At 40.4% G+C, this 20,117-nt stretch overlaps 1 protein-coding gene across 6 annotated transcripts in view; it reads left to right on the top strand.

Annotated features, from left to right (window-relative positions):
- Positions 1–288: 288 nt before the first annotated feature.
- The window catches only part of fam49al (family with sequence similarity 49 member A, like), a 30,696-nt gene continuing 10,867 nt past the window's right edge, over positions 289–20,117 (top strand). The window contains exons 1-4 of one of the 6 annotated variants that reach the window (XM_084132104.1): positions 289–652; positions 8,628–8,720; positions 15,454–15,534; positions 19,657–19,778. In XM_084132104.1, the coding sequence (XP_083988230.1) occupies positions 15,465–15,534; positions 19,657–19,778 (192 nt within the window). In that variant the 5' untranslated portion in view covers positions 289–652; positions 8,628–8,720; positions 15,454–15,464. Of the gene's footprint in view, positions 653–8,627; positions 8,721–9,632; positions 9,867–15,453; positions 15,535–15,966; positions 16,047–19,656; positions 19,779–20,117 lie in introns of those variants that run through there. The other 5 variants (XM_084132107.1, XM_084132102.1, XM_084132106.1 and 2 more) reach the window with 5 other exon arrangements.

A 20,117-nucleotide genomic window follows, 5' to 3' on the forward strand; every position in this document is an offset into this window, starting at 1 on the left:
CCACTTAGACGTGCCTCATTTCACCTTCCCCATAAGCACAGCGACTCATCACCTTTTCGGAGGGGACACGTCCATGTCACCCACCAACACAAACACACACACCTGCTGTTGTAGCCTGAAGGAGAAGGGTTAATTCCCCCCACCCTTATATACACAAACAAACAACACTCGTGCAAACCATCCGCTTGCATTCTCGCACCCCCTTCCCACCCCCCCAGCAGTCAGTTGTTAGTTAGGGGGAGGGGGTGTGAAGGGGAGAGGCTAGCGGAGGTCTTTGTGAGAGAGAGAGAGAGAGAGAGAGAGAGAGAGAGAGGAACAGAGCGTTCTATTTCTCATAGATGAGCAGCTGCTAGGCAGGACTGTCTTGAAAGCAGAGAGACAGTGAGAGAGACCATTTGGTGCCTAAACGCGAGCGAGGGAGGGGGAGAGAGAGACGCACACACTCAGCGTGAGCTTGTGGTTTAAGCAGACACTAGCCGTGCGTTTAGGGAAACCCACAGTCTCAGCTCCCTGGGATACAGGAGTGTTGTTTCTGGTCCTGCTCTTTTTCCCCTTTTCATTCTTTTATTTTACTCCCTCCATCCTTTCTCTTCTTCCTTTTGCCTACGGAAAGCGCTGGACCACTGTTTTCTCCCTGAAACACGCCGAGCCGGTAAGAGGGCACGCTAACTATTTCTGTTTCCAGCTTTTTGTGTGTGTCAGTATCTTTTTCTGCTTCATTCATCCTCATTGCTTGGGTAGAGAGAGATGCTGTTGATGTGCTAGCATGATACCTAGGTGATGCTGTACCGGCATCCATCGCAGCCGGCTTATACTGGGACTGGGTGCGGAAGAAGGAGGGATTGGAGGAGAGGGAAGGGAAGGGGGTGTTCTACTTTTTCAGCCCCACGATCGGTCAACTGGGGCTCGTCCTCTTTCACTGCAGCACATGGCAGAATGCACACACTGACACACAAACACACAACACTCCAGTTGTATTACACGTACGTGTCCTGTAAAACTAACCGTCTGCTTTAGTTAAGGCAAATTAACGCACCTATTAGTCTAATCAATACTCAACCTCTGATATTAACCAAAGCCAGTGGTGCATAAGGAGGTGTTATGGGTAAATAGTTATGGATGTTCTCGTTGATCAACCCTTTTGTGGACATAGAAGCGTTTTCCCTTCAGGCAGAATGATCTTCATAGAAATGACATTTTATTCCCCAGTGACATTTGCAGAGGCATTTGTTGTAAACGATAAACCACACAGGGCTAATTAGGTTGCATGCGGTTGTATGTGTGCAGCTTGTGCATTGTTATAGCTAAAAACATGTAGCATGTGAACAGCTGGGAGAAATGAATGAAATCATGAATGGAGAGATGAACCACTCCTTTTTTCGATTAGTTCTTGTTCTCATGAGCGGAATATGGGAGAGGAAATTCACACCTGAGGGGGGGAAGAAAGAGGTAGATGTATGAATGAAGCCCTAGAATATGGAGTCTGGTCATACATGTCCGGAAATGAATGCTTTTGATTGTAAAAGACCCCTGACATGTCAGGAAAAAAAATCAGGTTGGGTGGCTACAAGATCTGTAATTTCCTGAATATTTATTTGCAAGGGTAAAGAACAGCTTTAGCTTTCAATCATTATACAAAATCATTGTTTTTGATCATTGTCATTCAAGTACAAAAAAAAAACACACACACAAAAAAAACACTCAGTGTCAAATGCACATAAATGCAGTTGACAGCAAAATATAATGCATATGTGCATATTGTATAGGTATGTATTTTATGAATACTTGAAATGCTGTTTAAACCAAAAAAGTTCCGAATTTTATCATTAAATTACTATATGCATTATTAGTTTGTGTCAGTACCGTATACACATCAAGATGTCTTTTTAGCAAAAATATGTGCTTTACCTTTATATGAAATCAATCTGAGGCTGAAAATGTATTTACTTGTCTGTTGCTAGGACACTCCCTTTGAACATTTTATACGAGGCCTCTGATTGGCTGCAGCCAATGATGCAAGTTTCTCACCCCAAATCTTTCCCCTTCGCCCATGGAAACATGCCTGTCTGCATTTCTTCCTATCCTTCTCTCTATATCTCCATGTCATAGATCGTCTGAACCTTGTCTCCATCCTGCATCTCTCTATCCCTTCTTTGTTTCAATCAGATGGATAGAGGGATGCTACAGAGCTGATCCTTTTCTCTTTGTTGTATTCTTATTTAAGAAAATTGTATATATAAAAAAAAAAATCTGCTGTCTGTAAGAAAGAAAAGCATTAAAGCTCAATACAGTAGCAGTTCATTCTCAGCGTTCTGCTCTCGGCTGATGTGTGATTTCTGCGCCTGTGCTGGTGGAAAAGACTCTGACCCCCACCTTCACATGAGCATTATATATGTGCTGTACTGTAAGTGGGTCAGTGTAGAATATGTGGCATGACATGTGTGTCTCATGCAAGTGGCCCGAAGCTGGACAGTCATAGAGCGTGGGAATCAAGAGAGAAGGGGGCTGACTTGTCTTTGCTAACCTTGCCACAAGGTTCCACCATCTACACTGCAGCTTGACCCATGCGTTCATTATAATGCATATGTATCAAGCTCGGAGGCTGAATATCGTGCAGAATACCAATAACTAATTTGTCTAACACTCTTTTGTATTAGACCTAAACTGAAACCTTTTGAATACTTTTTAATACTGCAATTATTAAGTGTAGCTTCAACTATCTAGCTTCACTTACCAAACAGAATAGAAAAAATGACTGTTATCAAACAGGTTTTCCCTTCACACCAAGACCTTTGGTTTTACTTGAGGGACAGTTCGTCCAAAAAATTAAAATTCTTGATACCATTTATATCATTAACACTCGTGTTGTTCCAAATCTGTATAACTTTCTTCAATCTTCAAAACACAAGATTTTTTGAAGAATGTTGGGGTTCAAGCAACAGTGGAATCCCATTGACTTCCATTGTATGGACAAAAAAACAGACGTTGTGCATCTGTACATGTGAAGTCATGTATGATTTATAAGGAACACCTTGCTGAGCGATTTTTAGCATAGTGCCATTTATCTCCATGAAGATGCTGACATATTTCATGAGAGGCCTAATGGATTAACTTTGAAACCGCAATAAAACACAAGGCTAATTTTAAACAACCTGATAATACTGATGAATCAAATCGAACTAAATCCTTTGTGCTATCAAAATGCTGGATTAATGTCTACACTGCTAACTTCAGTTCAAAAGGCATTTTAAATAAAAGGATGAGGGATTACAGAGCCATTCTGAAGTGTAAAGGCACACATACTATTTTTGTATGGGTTTTTTATCCCTGTCTGATCCCCTCTTAAAGTCCCACTATACTTTCACTTTAATGACTTACAGGAATATCACAAATTTTGCCAATGGATCTTATGGCATATTAATGAAGTTTCAAAAGGAAGCTTAAAAATTTGTCTCACTAAACGAGGTCAGGCTCTTTATCAAACTTTCTTTTAACGCTTATAATTAATTGAAAGAATTTGCAACTTCATATACCCTCAATGTGTTCAACTGGAAGGAACGTAATTGTGATTGATTTTGCCATTTTCAAGATCAGTGTCTCGCTTCAAGTGTATGTTGGCACTAATCCTTCAAATAAATGAAGCTCCATTTTCTTACGTACATACAATATGTACATCACTCAGAACATATGTCACAGGAAATGGTTACAGATCCTATATTAGGTCATGGTGACCTATGTCCACATTTTGATTTCCTACAGGCCTGAGGTGAGAGCAATGTGATATGGTATATCTATCTGCACCCATTGCATATAGGCCAGACACTTTACACTGATGCAGACTCAGAAATCTCTTACAGAAGGACAATAATGTATCTAGATGACAGAAGATAGTTTCAGGACCTTTTTATGCTTTTGCATGCATTTTATGATCAGTGCATAACCACCTTCGGGAATATGAGTTTTGCAGAGGTATGTCTAACCTCAGTGTCCATTGTCCTGATGTCTAGCATGCTGTTATGGAAACAGCTTGCATAAATTTTAATACTTAAAAAGTGATTAAAATATCTAGCTTCACTTGCCAAACAGAATAGCAAAAAAATGACTTTCCTTAAAGGCTGGTTCACACTATTGGGGCAGAGTTAGAACTAGACTGCTGTATAAGATGGAGACTTTTGTTTTTTTGTAGACAGGCTCTGAGGTGCAGAGGCAAAGTGAGCGATGGTAGAGCTGATACCAGGTTTCTCATCTCCTCTTATCTGTCTATCTGCCCTGCAAAATCTGAGCAGCGAGAAAATGGAAGTTGCTGCCAGACATCCCAGCAAAAGCTTTAATGAGCAATCAGAAGCTTGAGGAGCAAGTTAACACAAACCTAGATATCCTCGCTCAAAGTTTTTAAACTGGGTCATATTGAAATTTCCATTAGTTATGGGCATCAGAAGCCTCATTGTTGTCACGCTGTGCATACAAAATTTGTAATGGTTAATATTATTTAATGGACCTGACCTAACACGAACTAACAATGAAAAGTTTATATATTAACGTTAAAACATTAACATTAATAAAATACTGTAACATTTAAGTCATTTAAGTATAAGAAAAATTATTTTATTTAAACTGATTTAAAATGAATACAAAGTAACAAAAAATAGTAATAAAAATAAAGGTTTGATTTTAAGAACCTTTTTTGTAACGTTTATACAAAAAACTGTGACGATCGCAACTTGTTCACCAGTATAAATCTGCATCTTAAAGCAAAGTCATCTGATAATCACTGCTTTATGATTCTTATTTTGAATATTTTGAATATTGCAAAGACATGTGGCTACCCTGCTAAAGATGTTTGTTTTGGATGTTGATCTTCGGGTTGCATTGTGCTGATGTCCCAGCAAGACTACTTCGGTCCACCAACTAGAACGACCAGCATAAACCAGCTTGGAATTGGAAATTCATGTTGGTCTTTTCCAAATGGTTCTGAACTAAGACATCAGGCGTGATGGGAGCTTTATTCCAAGGGGATTGCAAGTGTTCTTACTATATTTAGCGCCTGGTTTTGCTCCCTGACCTTGAGCAGGTGTGTTCCACAAGGGGAGTAAGGCGGCAAGAGAAATGGGTAAAACAGACACAAACTGGCAGGTAGACGTTGTTTGCTTGATGAGCTGCCAGAATGGCTCAGTCACACCAACAGCAGTGACGATGTGTAAGGGTCTTTTGTTTAAACATCACAAAGGGTGAAGACAGTGATATCACAATGCACGGGGCACGCGCCAGACAGTGTTAAAATGTGTGGGTCATTCTCTTAATGATACTTTCTAGTGTTTTGCTGACAAACTTGCTACTAAAAACATAATAGCTATACTCTCAGGGGATATTCTGTATCTTTCAAAAACAAGAGATAAAAATTAGCCTGAGGATAGAATTTGGTTACTACGGATCTGGATATTGCCACTGTATTTCTATTAAGAGGACAATGAAGCAAAACAGTGAAATCAAAAATCCTTTTATCCACTCCTGACTGTTCGTTTGATGTTAGCTCATTGTTTTGCATTGTGGTTTGCTAATAAGGCTCTAAAAATGCAATTCATTGGAAAATTCCAAAATCTAAAGATTAATTTTGCTCTATAATTAAATTCCAGTCATCAAAAGGAATGAGCAAAAAGATGAGAGATTCTCTACAATCAAGACTTTTGTCTCCTGTCAAGCCCTTGAGCAAAGGCACACAATGCTAATTTGCAATTGCCCTCCGTGCTATTCTCTGGTCTCAGCCTTTTTTCTTCCAGCGCCGTGGATGGAGAAAGTGTGGGGGAGGGGTGGCGGTGGAGAATTGTTCCCTTCTTTCTCTCTCCTCTTTCCAGTACTAGCATTTTTTGCTGTTCTCCAATATTGGCGTAGGTGACAAGGGGCTGATGATGGCCGAGCATCCTCAACCCTGTCAGCTGTAGCATTGGATTTCCATTCATTCGCTTCATTCGGCCCTGCCGCTGCCATCTCCCATCAAGCCCAGAGGCGAGCCCACTGTCAATACCGATTTCTCTTTGAGGACCCGCCGTGCTAGGCTAATGCTATCTCCACACACTATGTAAGAGCTATAATGATGCCCATTAAAAAGTTGAACATGTCACAGACAGGAAGTGAGAGGGATAGGCAGAGTGAAAAAGGAGAAATCATCACTACCATTATTCCCTGACTTCCCTTGTGAAAAAGAAGTACACTTTAGCATACTTTTGAAAAAAAAAATACTTATTGCGGAAGTAATACACTTTCTAAGTATATACTTGAGTGCGAACTGAATTCAATGTTTTCAAACACTTAATTGCATGTTAACTGTAATTAGCTGGAACATTTTGACCCACTTGTTGTAGGACTTAAGTCCATCTTCATGTAATTTCATTATTCTTCTATTGTCTTTGAATTATGGTTAAAGTGGACTGCTGAATCGGGTGAATTTAGGTAAATTGCACCGTTTTCACAATCCTGTCAAAAAGTAGTAAAATTTTACAGAATTTAACGAAACCTGACATTAAAAATGAAAGAGCTTTTTGCCATTTGTTCATTTCTTTTCATTATTCTTTGAAAGTGCTTCTGTGTTTTATATTAATGAGACATTTTTGATAATGGCAGGTAGAATACTGTGGACTAGTTTCTACCCATATAGTATAATAACTTTATGAATTTAAATCATAAATAAATGATGCCCCCCTCTAAAGGCACATTCCGATCAAACGGATGACTCATAAGGTTGATAATGTGTATTGGAGGCTTTTACTCTAGTTTGACTCTAATTTGCAAACAGCATTAACATCAAGTCTGAATGTTCGTTGCGACAATATTCTGAATAGAAAAATTGGTTTCTACCTATTCACACATTTACGTGTATTCATTTGGTAGACGCTTTTATCCAAAGTGACTTACAAATGAAGAACATCACACTCAATTTACCATAAGAGCTTAAAATATTTGCAGAACACAATGCCAGACCAATGTGTTTTTTATGTACAGATGTGCAAATTGAACCTTTAGGGTTTACACAGCTTATCACTCGGGCAGTACCCTTAAAGGGACAACTTTGTACCTTATTTACCCCTAAAAGTTTCATAGTAGTACCTTAAGGGTACATATTACTTCCCCTAAAAGTTACTGATATGAGCATTTAAGGGGCAGATAAGGTACTGCCCCAATGAAAAGCTGTAGTATACCTGAAGGTACATTTTTTTGTGACAATGTAGAGCAGACTGTTTGAAATCTGAACAACCAATGAGATTTCCAGTCCGTTGGTGAGTCTAAAGCTTCTGCTTCAAAAACTGAAAATAAAGGTGACATTAGTGCAAATGGAACTATAAATGGGCTAAAACAACTTTAAGAGCCTTGTGTAAAGACTGAATGCAGAAGAGAACATCTGTTCCAGTTTCCTCAGAGAGCTCTTTATTGTAATGCAAGTCCTTTAGATTAAGTCCTTTTGAAGTTACTTTGACCTGACACGGCATTGTTAGGATGGCGCTGGCAAAGGTCAGAGTTCATTAAGAAATTCTTGACCTTGTGTTTTGTTCACTGTGACATATATATCAGTCAAGACCTACATAGTACAAATCATTACAACTTTATCCTCTTACATTTAAACACTCTTTTTTCTTCTGGGAGTGGACAGGTTTGATCTATGCACTAGGTATGGCCTTTTCATTTGTCAAAGACATTTCTTGGTCCCAGGTGACCCTGGATGACCCTGTCCTCAGCACGGTCATTAAGTCTGAAGTCCCCCAATGCTGAAGTGAATTTAATTGCAGGTCATATACCACGGGACTATATTGAAATTCCACAGCATGCATTCAACACGGTTATAAAGATTACTAGCTACTTTATAAAAAAACAAATGGTTATACGCTAGCCTACCATTTAAATGTTTGAACAGTTGAACTGTATTGCATATATTTTCATAATCAGTGTGTTGTTGTTTTTTAACAGGTAAAGCATAATTTCACTGCTTGAGTCAATGACACAAGACTCAATGTTTCCACTTTCTGGGAAAATTAATCTACAAACTGCCTACTTATAACTGTCTCTGCATATTAAGCTAGCATCGAAAAAAAGTATTTTAACAACTTTCAATTTCACACTTCACCTTTAAACAGGAGAATGGATTCTGAGTCAGCCTGCATCATGTTGGTGTGGTAATGATCCCCACATGTTATTGTAGAAGTATCAGATCAGTCATAAAGCCACTGCAGTGAGCAGATAGCTTTGTGTGCTGCGTGATGCACAATGTGCAGCACACTGCCTCAGATTTATGAGAGACATTGCCGCATAATGCATTGAGCTAACCATTTACGTGGCTCCTTATTTGGAGGGTTATACTGGGGTGGGCGAGTGTGTTTGCTGGATGTAATGATAGATTGGTGGCCGGCAGTGCCACTCAAGAAATGAATCAGATTGTGACCTGTCAGATATATATAATATATCCCTCCCCAGAGGTTTATCACTTTATTGTCTGCCAGAGTGACTGCTTTAAAACAAGCCTCTGTATGTAAGCACAGCCATAACCTCAGACCCACATATGACCCTGCCATACTGTTCACATTCTGAGCCTTTTCTCTGAATTCAACTAATCTGTCTTTATTTTTTGTTGTTTCTCTCAGGTAGTGGAGGCTGATGCTGTGATACTGCAGGAGAAACATACAGGCTCTCATTTGATGCAGTGAAGTGCTCTGTGAGGAAAATCGCAAGCAAAGGTATGAACCAAAAACAATGCGGCCACATTCGCCAAGCCATATGGAAGCATGTGTGATAGAAGGCAAAAAAGCCTCAGAAGTGTCTGAAAGCAACTGTATTCCGTCTGCCCACTTTGTGATGGTGCAGATTTTCTTATCGGTTTCAGCACAAACAGCAGAGTCACAACTCCAATCAAAAATAGCCTACGAACATATGCCATGCAGAAACATTTATAGGCATTCGTTTCGTCCGTTCATCTCTTTATACGCAGTAATAAAATCATGAACAGATATTTGAGACAAAAGCTTTACTGTTAAAGTTATGCAACATCCTGGATGTGATATTACAATAAATATGCATTTCCCTGACCAGGTCTGGACTAGTCTGAACAGACCAGAAAGAGACAGTGTGATATTGCTGTAAGCACAAGCTTTTCAATTTAGTTTCTACCTCAGTCAGTTGCAATCATTTTTTTTTTTTTTTTGGTCAGCCCAACAAGCTTCCACCAGGGTCACTTCCTAATAACTAAGTACACTGGGGCTCTGTTCTCAATATTTAGTTCTACAAAGTCAGCTTTAATGAATTTCCTTTCTTTTTTAGATTAAACCCAAACACAAATTTTAATATACCGTTCATTTCAAACCAGAAAATAGCAAAAAGACGGGGTACTTTCTCTTATTGCAGAGCACAAAACAACAGTGCTTTTTTTAAAACTCAATAGAGATGTTTCGTACACAGGAAACTGCAGCTAGAGAGTTCAAGGCATCGTTAAACCCATGCACTAGTACAAGCCACCTTTTCTCTAACCTCTCACCATATCAAAACCAAGCGTACACACACAGTGGCACCACAGAGAAACGGTTTAACCAGGCTCTTTTAAATGAAGCCCTGCCTTTAAATAGCAGTCAGAAAAAGAGAAGTGCGAAAAGAGCAGAGCGATGTTGAACGCAGAGCTGCAGAGGGGACCGTTGGTAAGGCTGAGAGAGTTCCTGTGGGGCTGTACGGCACCGACTGCATTAAGACGGACTCTTCACAGCTGGGCTCAGGGACAGCTCTGGAGGAGGAGTACTGGGAGGAAGAGACTGAGATAGGAGTGGGAAACGGAGAACTAGCACAGTGAGGCTTTAAGGGAAGTTGGAAGAGGGAAGGCAAACATTTGTTGGCTGGTAAGTAATGGACAGTCATATATGTCAAGCTGTGTGATTTTTTTGTTGACATGACAGCTGCAGAAGATTGATTGCAGGTTGACACTTTCCTGAGAGAGAGCTTTGGTTAGACACGATTGATGGAACTGAGGTTTACTTCACAGTTTACTTACTCAGTAGAGACAGACAGACAGACAGACAGACAGACAGACAGACAGACAGACAGACAGACAGACAGACAGATAGATAGATAGATAGATAGATAGATAGATAGATAGATAGATAGATAGATAGATAGATAGATAGATAGATAGATAGATAGATAGATAGATAGATAGACAGACAGACAGACAGACAGACAGACAGACAGACAGACAGACAGACAGATTGTTTGAGGTCTTCTAATAGACTGTTGTATACTTTAGACTTGGATTTGGCTGGTAGCTTATGAAAGACTCAGATAGATGGCAGAGGCAATGTGGTCCAGCCATGGAAACAGGGCTCTACTGGTGGTTGCCAGGAGACAGGCAGAAGGGGGGGGATACTGCCTCTTAAGTGATAAACAGGCTGAGAGGAGCCATCTTTGCCTTGTGTGCTATACGCAAAGGATAGGGCTTGATATGGAAGATATAGAAGGCGAAATATGAAACAGTCAGATTCTTATTTCTATTCTTATTTCAAACACTGCCCATTTGCACATTTGTGTCTCTTGGGAAATGATAGGTTTGTGCTATTATCAATGCCATGATAATCCAGCTATTTTATTACTTGAATGTTTCTAGATAGCATTGTGTCCAGAATTATTTTTCCCATGCAAGCTATTACCAAGATAAGCTGGAACCATTACCAGCTGGAATTGATATTTAGCATATGCAAATTGAACAAACTGAACAAACAGAACAGTTATGTTGATAGTACAACAATGTTCTAACCAAATGCAATATAATAAAGCAATAAGCACCAAAAGCATGTTTTTGTCCACACCAGCAGTGAATGCGACAAGCAACAAGACGTTTTGTCACGCTGGGTAGCCCCACCCACAGTGAAATCTCATTGGGACAAAATCCTGCTCAACATAACTGATTTTCTATTATTGTATCATGTCACATAGCAATTTCGCTTAAAGATGGATGAAGTTCGCTACTCCTGTCTCGTGTGCTTCATTACTTGACAGACACCACAAATTGGCGACGAGGCTTTTTTTCCCGCTATTGCTGGTCACGAAGATGGTTGTTGCTAACGTGCCTTTCCTGAATTTATTCCTGCCTTACCCCAGTGAGCCTGCTATGCCGTGCAGCACATGGCTTCGGATTTTTTAAAATTATCTATGGGTTATTGATGATACAGGGTATGCCTGGCTGGACAAAAGACGAAGGGCTGTACTGCATCAATGCCTCGGTACAGAGGGACAATGGATTTTCTACTCTTTGCCTAACACATGTACAGTGCGGAAAATAAGTATTTGAACACCCTGCTATTTAGCAAGTTCTCCCACTTAGAAATCATGGAGGGGGCTGAAATTGTCATCGTAGGTGCATGTCCACTGTGAGAGACATAATCTAAAAAAAAAAATCCAGAAATCACAATGTATGATTTTTTAACTATTTATTTGTATGATACAGCTGCAAATAAGTATTTGAACACCTGAGAAAATCAATGTTAATATTTGGTACAGTAGCCTTTGTTTGCAATTACAGAGGTCAAACGTTTCCTGTAGTTTTTCACCAGGTTTGCACACACTGCAGGAGGGATTTTGGCCCACTCCTCCACACAGATCTTCTCTAGATCAGTCAGGTTTCTGGGCTGTCGCTGAGAAACACGGAGTTTGAGCTCCCTCCAAAGATTCTCTATTGGGTTTAGGTCTGGAGACTGGCTAGGCCACGCCAGAACCTTGATATGCTTCTTACAGAGCCACTCCTTGGTTATCCTGGCTGTGTGCTTCGGGTCATTGTCATGTTGGAAGACCCAGCCTCGACCAATCTTCAATGCTCTAACTGAGGGAAGGAGGTTGTTCCCCAAAATCTCGCAATACATGGCCCCGGTCATCCTCTCCTTAATACAGTGCAGTCGCCCTGTCCCATGTGCAGAAAAACACCCCCAAAGCATGATGCTACCACCCCCATGCTTCAAAGTAATGATGGTGTTCTTGGGATGGTACTCATCATTCTTCTTCCTCCAAACACGTTTAGTGGAATTATGACCAAAAAGTTCTATTTTGGTCTCATCTGACCACATGACTTTCTCCCATGACTCCTCTGGATCATCCAAATGGTCATTGGCAAACTTAAGACGGGCCTTGACATGTGCTGGTTTAAGCAGGGGAACCTTCCGTGCCATGCATGATTTCAAACCATGACGTCTTAGTGTATTACCAACAGTAACCTTGGAAACGGTGGTCCCAGCTCTTTTCAGGTCATTGACCAGCTCCTCCCGTGTAGTTCTGGGCTGATTTCTCACCTTTCTTAGGATCATTGAGACCCCACGAGGTGAGATCTTGCATGGTGCCCCAGTCCGAGGGAGATTGACAGTCATGTTTAGCTTCTTACATTTTCTAATGATGTCTCCAACAGTGGACCTTTTTTCACCAAGCTGCTTGGCAATTTCCCAGTAGCCCTTTCCAGCCTTGTGGAGGTGTACAATTTTGTCTCTAGTGTCTTTGGACAGCTCTTTGGTCTTGGCCATGTTAGTAGTTGGATTCTTACTGATTGTATGGGGTGGACAGGTGTCTTTATGCAGCTACGACCTCAAACAGGTGCATCTAATTTAGGATAATAAATGGAGTGGAGCTGGACATTTTAAAGGCAGACTAACAGGTCTTTGAGGGTCAGAATTCTAGCTGATAGACAGGTGTTCAAATACTTATTTGCAGCTGTATCATACAAATAAATAGTTAAAAAATTATATATTGTGATTTCTGGATTTTTTTTTTTTTAGATTATGTCTCTCACAGTGGACATGCACCTACGATGACAATTTCAGACCCCTCCATGATTTCCAAGTGGGAGAACTTGCAAACTTGCATTTTCCTCACTGTACGATGTATGGATGCATTGAATGCCTATTTCGTGACTTTGTTACTTCTGTAAACGCTGTCAGGTGCTTCATGAGACATTACAGTACATTGTTGCTTTGCGAGAGCTTAGTGTTTCATGTGAGTTCAATGCCAGTACTGAAGGAATGATACTCGATCAGTTAGTAGAGCATGTGCTTCGCCCACGAATCCGTGAGAGACTTTTACTAGAAACTGATCTTACACTAGACAGAGCTGTTATAGCAAGCCAGTTTGGTGGTTGATTTGGTGGTTGACAGTGGATCTTCTGTATCTATCCTGCCCTACAGCACTTACATACCATTTCAGTAACTGAAACCCAGTCAGGTTTGTGACGCATTCAAAAGCCCAAATTCCAGTGGTTAGGTATTTGTCACCGAATGTCTCTGTACATGACCACCCAGTACCTGATACATTTTTCATTGTGGACAAAGGGACACCACTCATGGAGAGGGACCTAATGTCTGCATTGCATGTGAGGAAAACAATCAAGTCCTGCATCCATAACGCCCTTCCTGTGATTGCTTCTCCTGTGCCAGTCTTTCAGCACACTGTTGATGAGTCAACTGAGTTTGGATGCGCTAAAAACTTTATACACTGCATACAGATGGATGAAACCGTCACAACTGTGCACCAAAAACTAGCCGTCTGCTACTCTCTGTGGGGCCGCCATTTCACTCTACGTACAGTCTACGTGCTCCGCACTCACCAACTGACATGACTGTTTCGCCGAAGAGTAACACAAAATGAAAAAGTGCACTGATGCTAAGTGGGGTGCTCGTCCTCATTGTTTCCAGGATGGGGATAAAGTGAGGGTACGGAACCCCTTGCATGTTCTTAAGGGACACAGAAAGTTTACTGATCCTTTCACGGTTGCCAAAAGACTTAGTGATGAAAAGACATGGAATGCTTCGCATCTCACTGCATTTCCATACACACCAACAACTCCAGCTGAAAACACTGCTCATACACACACTCATACCACTAGACCTAAACGGGATGTTCGAAAGTCTAGCTGGTTAAATGACTACAGATTATCTTATCAGATTTTCTTGTGGTGTGCGGTGTGTTAAGAGTGAGGAATCTGCTCGGAAGAACGTCGGAGCCAACCCGATTTCATGGCAATTCGTACAAATTTTACGAGGTGACTAATTTGTACGAATTCGTACGTTTTTTGCTAAATCGTACATATTTTACGAGTTGGCCAATTCGTATGAATTCATACGAATTACCTACACCTGACCCCGCCCCTAAACCTACCCATCACATGGCTTTAAACAAATCGTACGAATTCGTAACATGTTGGATATTTATGATCAGAAATCCTGTTGTGTGGGGGGAACCCAGAGAACAAACGCTCATGCACTCTGTAGATTGTCATGTGGAACAAAACTATACCAAATCAGAAAGCAAGCAGATGGAAGCATAACGATTTCATCCAAACCTTTTCCTTTTCCCCCTCTTGAATTTTCTGTAAAAAGCAGTCCAAACACTATTATCACAGACATTTCTTCTTGCCCTTCGTCCGCTATGTTTGTTTACTTTAAAGTCACGTTTGCGGCACTCCATACATTATAGGATTAAAATGGTTAATCCATGTGATCTCTCACATTTTGAAAATCTAATAAGATTCAACAAAATCTTTAGATCTGATGTGCTGTTCTAGATCTGTGTGGATGTGTTTGCATTGTTGGCGCAACTCTGATGTTCTATTCTGTTCTTTAAAAAAAATGGGAAAATGGGTCGTGAAGTCTGAACTGTTGAACTGTTGTGTAATGACGTAATGTGTGGAGAACGGAAGAGTAAACAAGATGGATGAAGTTCGCTACTCCTGTCTTGTGTGCTTTATTATTTAAAAACTCCTGACAGATAAACATCTTTGAATGCATGCATACAATTTTTGACAGCCAAGAAAAACTAGGAAAATTCAACAACTTATTCTTGTTCACGCACCAAATATTAAACCAAAGTTATATCACTCAAAGTTTTGTCAAAAAGTTTATTTTGCTGATGCTGACCAACGCATTCTCATCCCCAAATCGTCACTTTCAGACATTCTTCAATATCCGACGCACAAAGCACCCTTTAGCGTCCATATGAGACGCTTCGGTTATGGGTAGGTTTAGGCGTCATGTAACTGACGCTTTCGAAAGTTCGTCAATATCCGACGCTCAAAGCACCCTTAGCGTCAATATGAGACGCTTCGGTTATGGGTAGGTTTAGGTCTGTGGTAGGGTTATGCGTCTCATATGGACGCTAAAGGGTGCTTTGTGCGTCAGATATTGAAGAAATTTTGAAAGCGTCAGTATATGACGACTTGGGATGAGAACGGGCTGTGCTGACACAAATAGCCTTTTCGTTAAATACCGCATGAGAAAACTAGCATCATTTTTTCTTTTCCAGCATTTCACAATACACATTCTGGCCTCTTACTACAGCATATGAAATCATCCAGTGCTTTTACAGTGAAAACACACACTGACAGTCTAGAATTCTTGCTAATGAATATAATCTAGGTTGTATTTCTTTGTACTGTATGTATTTGTCTTCCTTGCCCAGGTTTGCCGGCCATGGGGAACCTCATTAAAGTCCTTGGCAAGGATTTAGAGAACTGTCCTCATTTTTTCCTGGATTTTGAAAGTAAGTGTTTCGCTGGTGTACAGTGTGTGTACGTGTGCTCAGATGTATATGTGTGTGATTGGAGATGGAGGTATCAGGGTTGGAGCAGATATAAATGCATCCTCTAGGTAGATTAAGACAGACTTTTGTATTTGGAAACTATTTCTTTTTTCTCTCTTAATGTAGAAGCCAACCAAAAGTTCATTTCATTTCCCTTCATGTATAGTAAGGGAGCAGAAAGAAAGAGTTTCAGTGTGATCCAAGTGACCATATTAACATCACCCGAGAATCTCTCGTGTCCGGAGCGACATCGAAAGTCCATCCCAAACCCTATACGCCCGACCCCATTATCCCCAGACACCACGCACATTCACACGAACACACACCCAACACCAGAGACACGTCTGCCACACCTCCCATGACCCACATGCTTCTCCCTTCTCTCTGTTCCAGGGGGATCATGGGAAATCTCCTGAAACTGCTGGCTTGCACCGAACTTGAGCATGGCCCAATAGTTTTCCTTGACTTTGAACGTGAGACCATGAGCTTTTTATGTTTTGAGTTTGCTTTTCTTTCCCTTCTCATCACGGTTCCTCCTCATTCGCTGTCCTCTACATTTTCACTTCCTTTTCTCCGCCATCCCTCTGTTTGTGCATCAATGCTTGGCATTCAAGGGTTTTTCGGTGACCTCAATTTGTGACGTGCCTTTTTTTGCGCTTATCTCCAGGTCGACTACGATCCGCTGAACTAAAGTTCGTCGTACGAATGCCACGCTTTTTTCAGCAGTTAGAGTGGGATGGAAATAATCACATAACACTTAACTTATCTCCTCTTTTTCGCCCAAAACTTTGCAGACTTGTAAAGTGTGTTGGCGCCATAATCTGTTGTGTGTGTGAATGCATTATTAACCAGTTTGAGGATTTAAGGAAGTGGAAATAGAAGCTGCTTTTTGAAAGGGGAGCCTCAATTTCCTTTCTCTGATGTCGTGTTCCCTTTTAACCCTTACCTCTCTCTCCTGAGTAATTCTTCTTTTTATGACACCTCTAACAGCTACATGCCTAACATCTCCTATTTTTATGGAGGAAATAAAACACCTGTCCTTCAAGTGTGAGAACCCGGAAGACTTAGAGCGGTTGTTGTCCAGTCTATACCATGAAATGTAGGTTGTCCTTCCTCTAAAGAATATTTAAATTGGCAGGAGATGTTCTTAAAGTGACACAAGCCATACAGTTTAATGCCTTTGCTTGTGATTCACTATAGAGTCAATGACACATGTTCAATTTCTTCCCAGTGTATTGATTAATTGACTTAAATACACCTCTTCTATGATGGACATTTGCTCAATTTCTACATTAAAATTAATTTTGACTTAAAGGGATACTCCACCGTCTTTTCATATTAAACTATGTTATTCCCTTAACTAAGACGAGTTGATACATACCTCTCTCGTCTCAGTGCGTGCACTCAATCGCTCTGGCGCGCGGCGAAACTTTGTTCACTCAGTTCATTCAATATGGGCTATATACCATAGCAAGTGCTTATGAGCACTTCGACTTGGCGGAGTAATATCTTCACTAGAGGGAGCGGGGGCCGGTGAGAGGATTTTTCACGAGTGAAGATATTACTCCGCCAAGTCGAAGTGCTCATAAGCACTTGCTATGGTATTCCGCCATACAATATAGTTATCCATTTTACACGCTTAGAAAAGCGCAACGTTTTGTTTTGTGTCACCGTCCTAGGTCGAGTTACACTACGCGAGTAACTGTATTTAAATAGGGAAAACGTGGAGGTGTTTGGTAGCTTCTCTGCTTGGCCCATATTGAATGAACTGAGTGAACAAAGTTTCGTCGCGCGCCAGAGCGATCGAGTGCACGCACTGAGACGAGAGAGGTATGTATCAACTCGTCTTAGTTAAGGGAATAACATAGTTTAATATGAAAAGACGGTGGAGTATCCCTTTAAAGTAAAAAATGTCTCAGTGGTGTAAATGACCTAAGATCATAATAAGAAAAATTTCTAAATAACAATAATTTGGCATAATCTTTAATCATTTCTTAAAAAGCAGTGAAGCTATTTTAATTAAAAATATTTTATGTTATTAACATTAACATTATTAACATAATTAAATATGATTAAATGTTATAATTGGTGTAAACAACATGCAGGAAGCCATGTTGTTTTCATGAAACAAGAGAAAATGAATTATAATCACATCAACGACCCCTGTATACTTTCATAACTTTGGAGCAAGTTTCTTAAAAATATCAGATAATTTGACGTTTTAAAGACATTGCAAGGTTGGTTCAGGTCAAGTGTGCCGCACACGTCCTGCAAAGTGAAGGCAAAACATTTCGATCGCCAAAAGTCAAGTCACACTGAAAATATCTAATCAACAAGGACACAAATATTACATTTCATGGCACATGTGTTTTAAACTAAATCTTGACAATTCTTACTTGTCATTGACCCTATAGCAGAATCCATGAAATATAAAGAAGTAATATCAAAACGTTACACAAGCAAAACATTTGGACAACAGCCGCTCACCTGATCTTGACTTTTTGAATTTGTGACAGTAAAACAATGATCACCTCTGTTACACAGCACTGGATTACATTTCCTTAGCTCTAAAATGGGGTTACCGTGCCACTAATGGCATTCATAAAACTATTATATCTCAAATTCAAGACACAAAAACAAGGCTTTTGTGGAAATAGGCTTTAAGCTCAAGATCAGATCAGTTTTACTGAATTGCTGATACAAGTGATTAACCAAAAGGTCTAAATGGTGCACCGCAAAATAAAAGGGAAAGCAAAAGGGAAAGCAAACATTACAGTACCACTGTACCACTGATGTTAGTCTTCACACACTCTGTTCTTTGAAGATCACAGGCAGGCTGAGCAAGCAAACCCGGAGGTGACATGATTGGGAGGAGCAACTGGCAATTACACTGAAGTGTAGTGTGTGTGTTTGCTCAGCTGATAGCACAAACATCTATATACATTACAGCCCCTCCGTTTTGGATGCGGTATAAGGGAGTGCACTTGTAAATTAGGCAGAGAGACCCCTGCCCCACAAGGATCACTTATCGTACAGAGGATTGGGGAGACTAAGAAATCTGATCTAGAAAATACTTTTAATGACAGCATACCCAAGATGCCCCTCACTGCAGTTTTTACACTGCTTACACTCTTAAAAATAAAGTTCTTTATTGGCGTCTATGGTTCCATGAAGTACCTTCAATATCCATAGAACCTTTCCCATGCACTAAAGGTTTGTTAAAGTGGAAAATGGTTGTTTAGATTATTAAAATGTTCTTTCCACTGAGGAAAAAAAAAAAGTAAGAATTGTACACTGAAAGGCTCATTGGGGAAACAAAATGGTTCTTCTATGGCATCGCTGTGAAAACCCCCTTTTTGAAAGCTTTATTTTTAAGGGTGTATCCTGTGGTTGAAAACTAAAAGCTAAATGGAGAGGTACACCACCGAAATTGACGTCCACCAGGGGGCGATATTCTGTAGGGTATTCGTTTGCCTTTGCTTTCCTGCCTCCTATCATCGGCTTATTAATCAAATGTCTGTGACGCTCACTGTGTTGGAAGCTGACACGACTCTTTAAACCCATCCTAGCCTCGCCAGTAACTCCACATGGAGCCGCTTCACTGGCCGTGGCCTTTAGTCGACACTTCCCACTAGAGCTGTTGATATCAAGCCCAGCAAATCCTAACATACACCGACACAACCTAAATCCTCCTCATGTACTTCTGACTCACAATTACACCATCATCATTACCAGATTAATCCACATGGATTTATGGTTCCTAACTTTCAAAGCACGTTGGAAAGAGCTTCCCCCTCCGGGTGCCAAAGAAAGATGATAATTCAATGTTAGCGCCATATTAACTCACACCATGAAGCTTTATTTCAATTAATTTTCCAGTTTTTAGATGTAACTCTGACTTGACTGGTTGAACACGGTCTAGATGATCCAAAACATAACCTTTACCCAATAGGACAATTATATGACAGTGTGACAGAGGTGATATATCAAACTCAGGTAGGCCGAGCGAGGAATTGAAAAGGTGTATCGTTTGGGCATTTGACTATCACATTTTGACTGACTCAAACTGATTTCTGCCCACAGATGCTCAGCCCACAGAGGCCGAGACAGCGGTGTATAACCAGGTTAGTGCTGTGCTGGAAGAGGCCCATGGGATACTGGCAGAATTACAGTCTTACAATGGAGCAGGACAAGAAATAAGAGAGGTAGGGCTATGAAGAAAATTTGTGGTTTTTACCTGTGCAAAACTAGGGTGCTAGGGTGTTCTGAGTGGTTGCTTACTCATTCAAGTTAAAAAAGCCCATCTTATTCTGGAATCAAGTATGAATTTTATTTCATCACCCTCCAGGCTATTATTGTAAGCATACATCTTCTCAACAATCTGCGTGATTTGAATTATTGTCCAGTACAATTGTATGAATTGTTTTAAAATCTTTTGCAAATCACTTATGGAAAATTTGATAAATGTATCTATTTTGTTACATAATCTATACACTACCGTTGGAAAGTTTGGGGGCAGTAACATTTTTGTTGTTTTTGAAAGA

The sequence above is a fragment of the Abramis brama genome (genome assembly GCF_963993115.1).
Source record: "Abramis brama genome assembly, chromosome: 12".
Classification (NCBI taxonomy): domain Eukaryota; kingdom Metazoa; phylum Chordata; class Actinopteri; order Cypriniformes; family Leuciscidae; genus Abramis; species Abramis brama.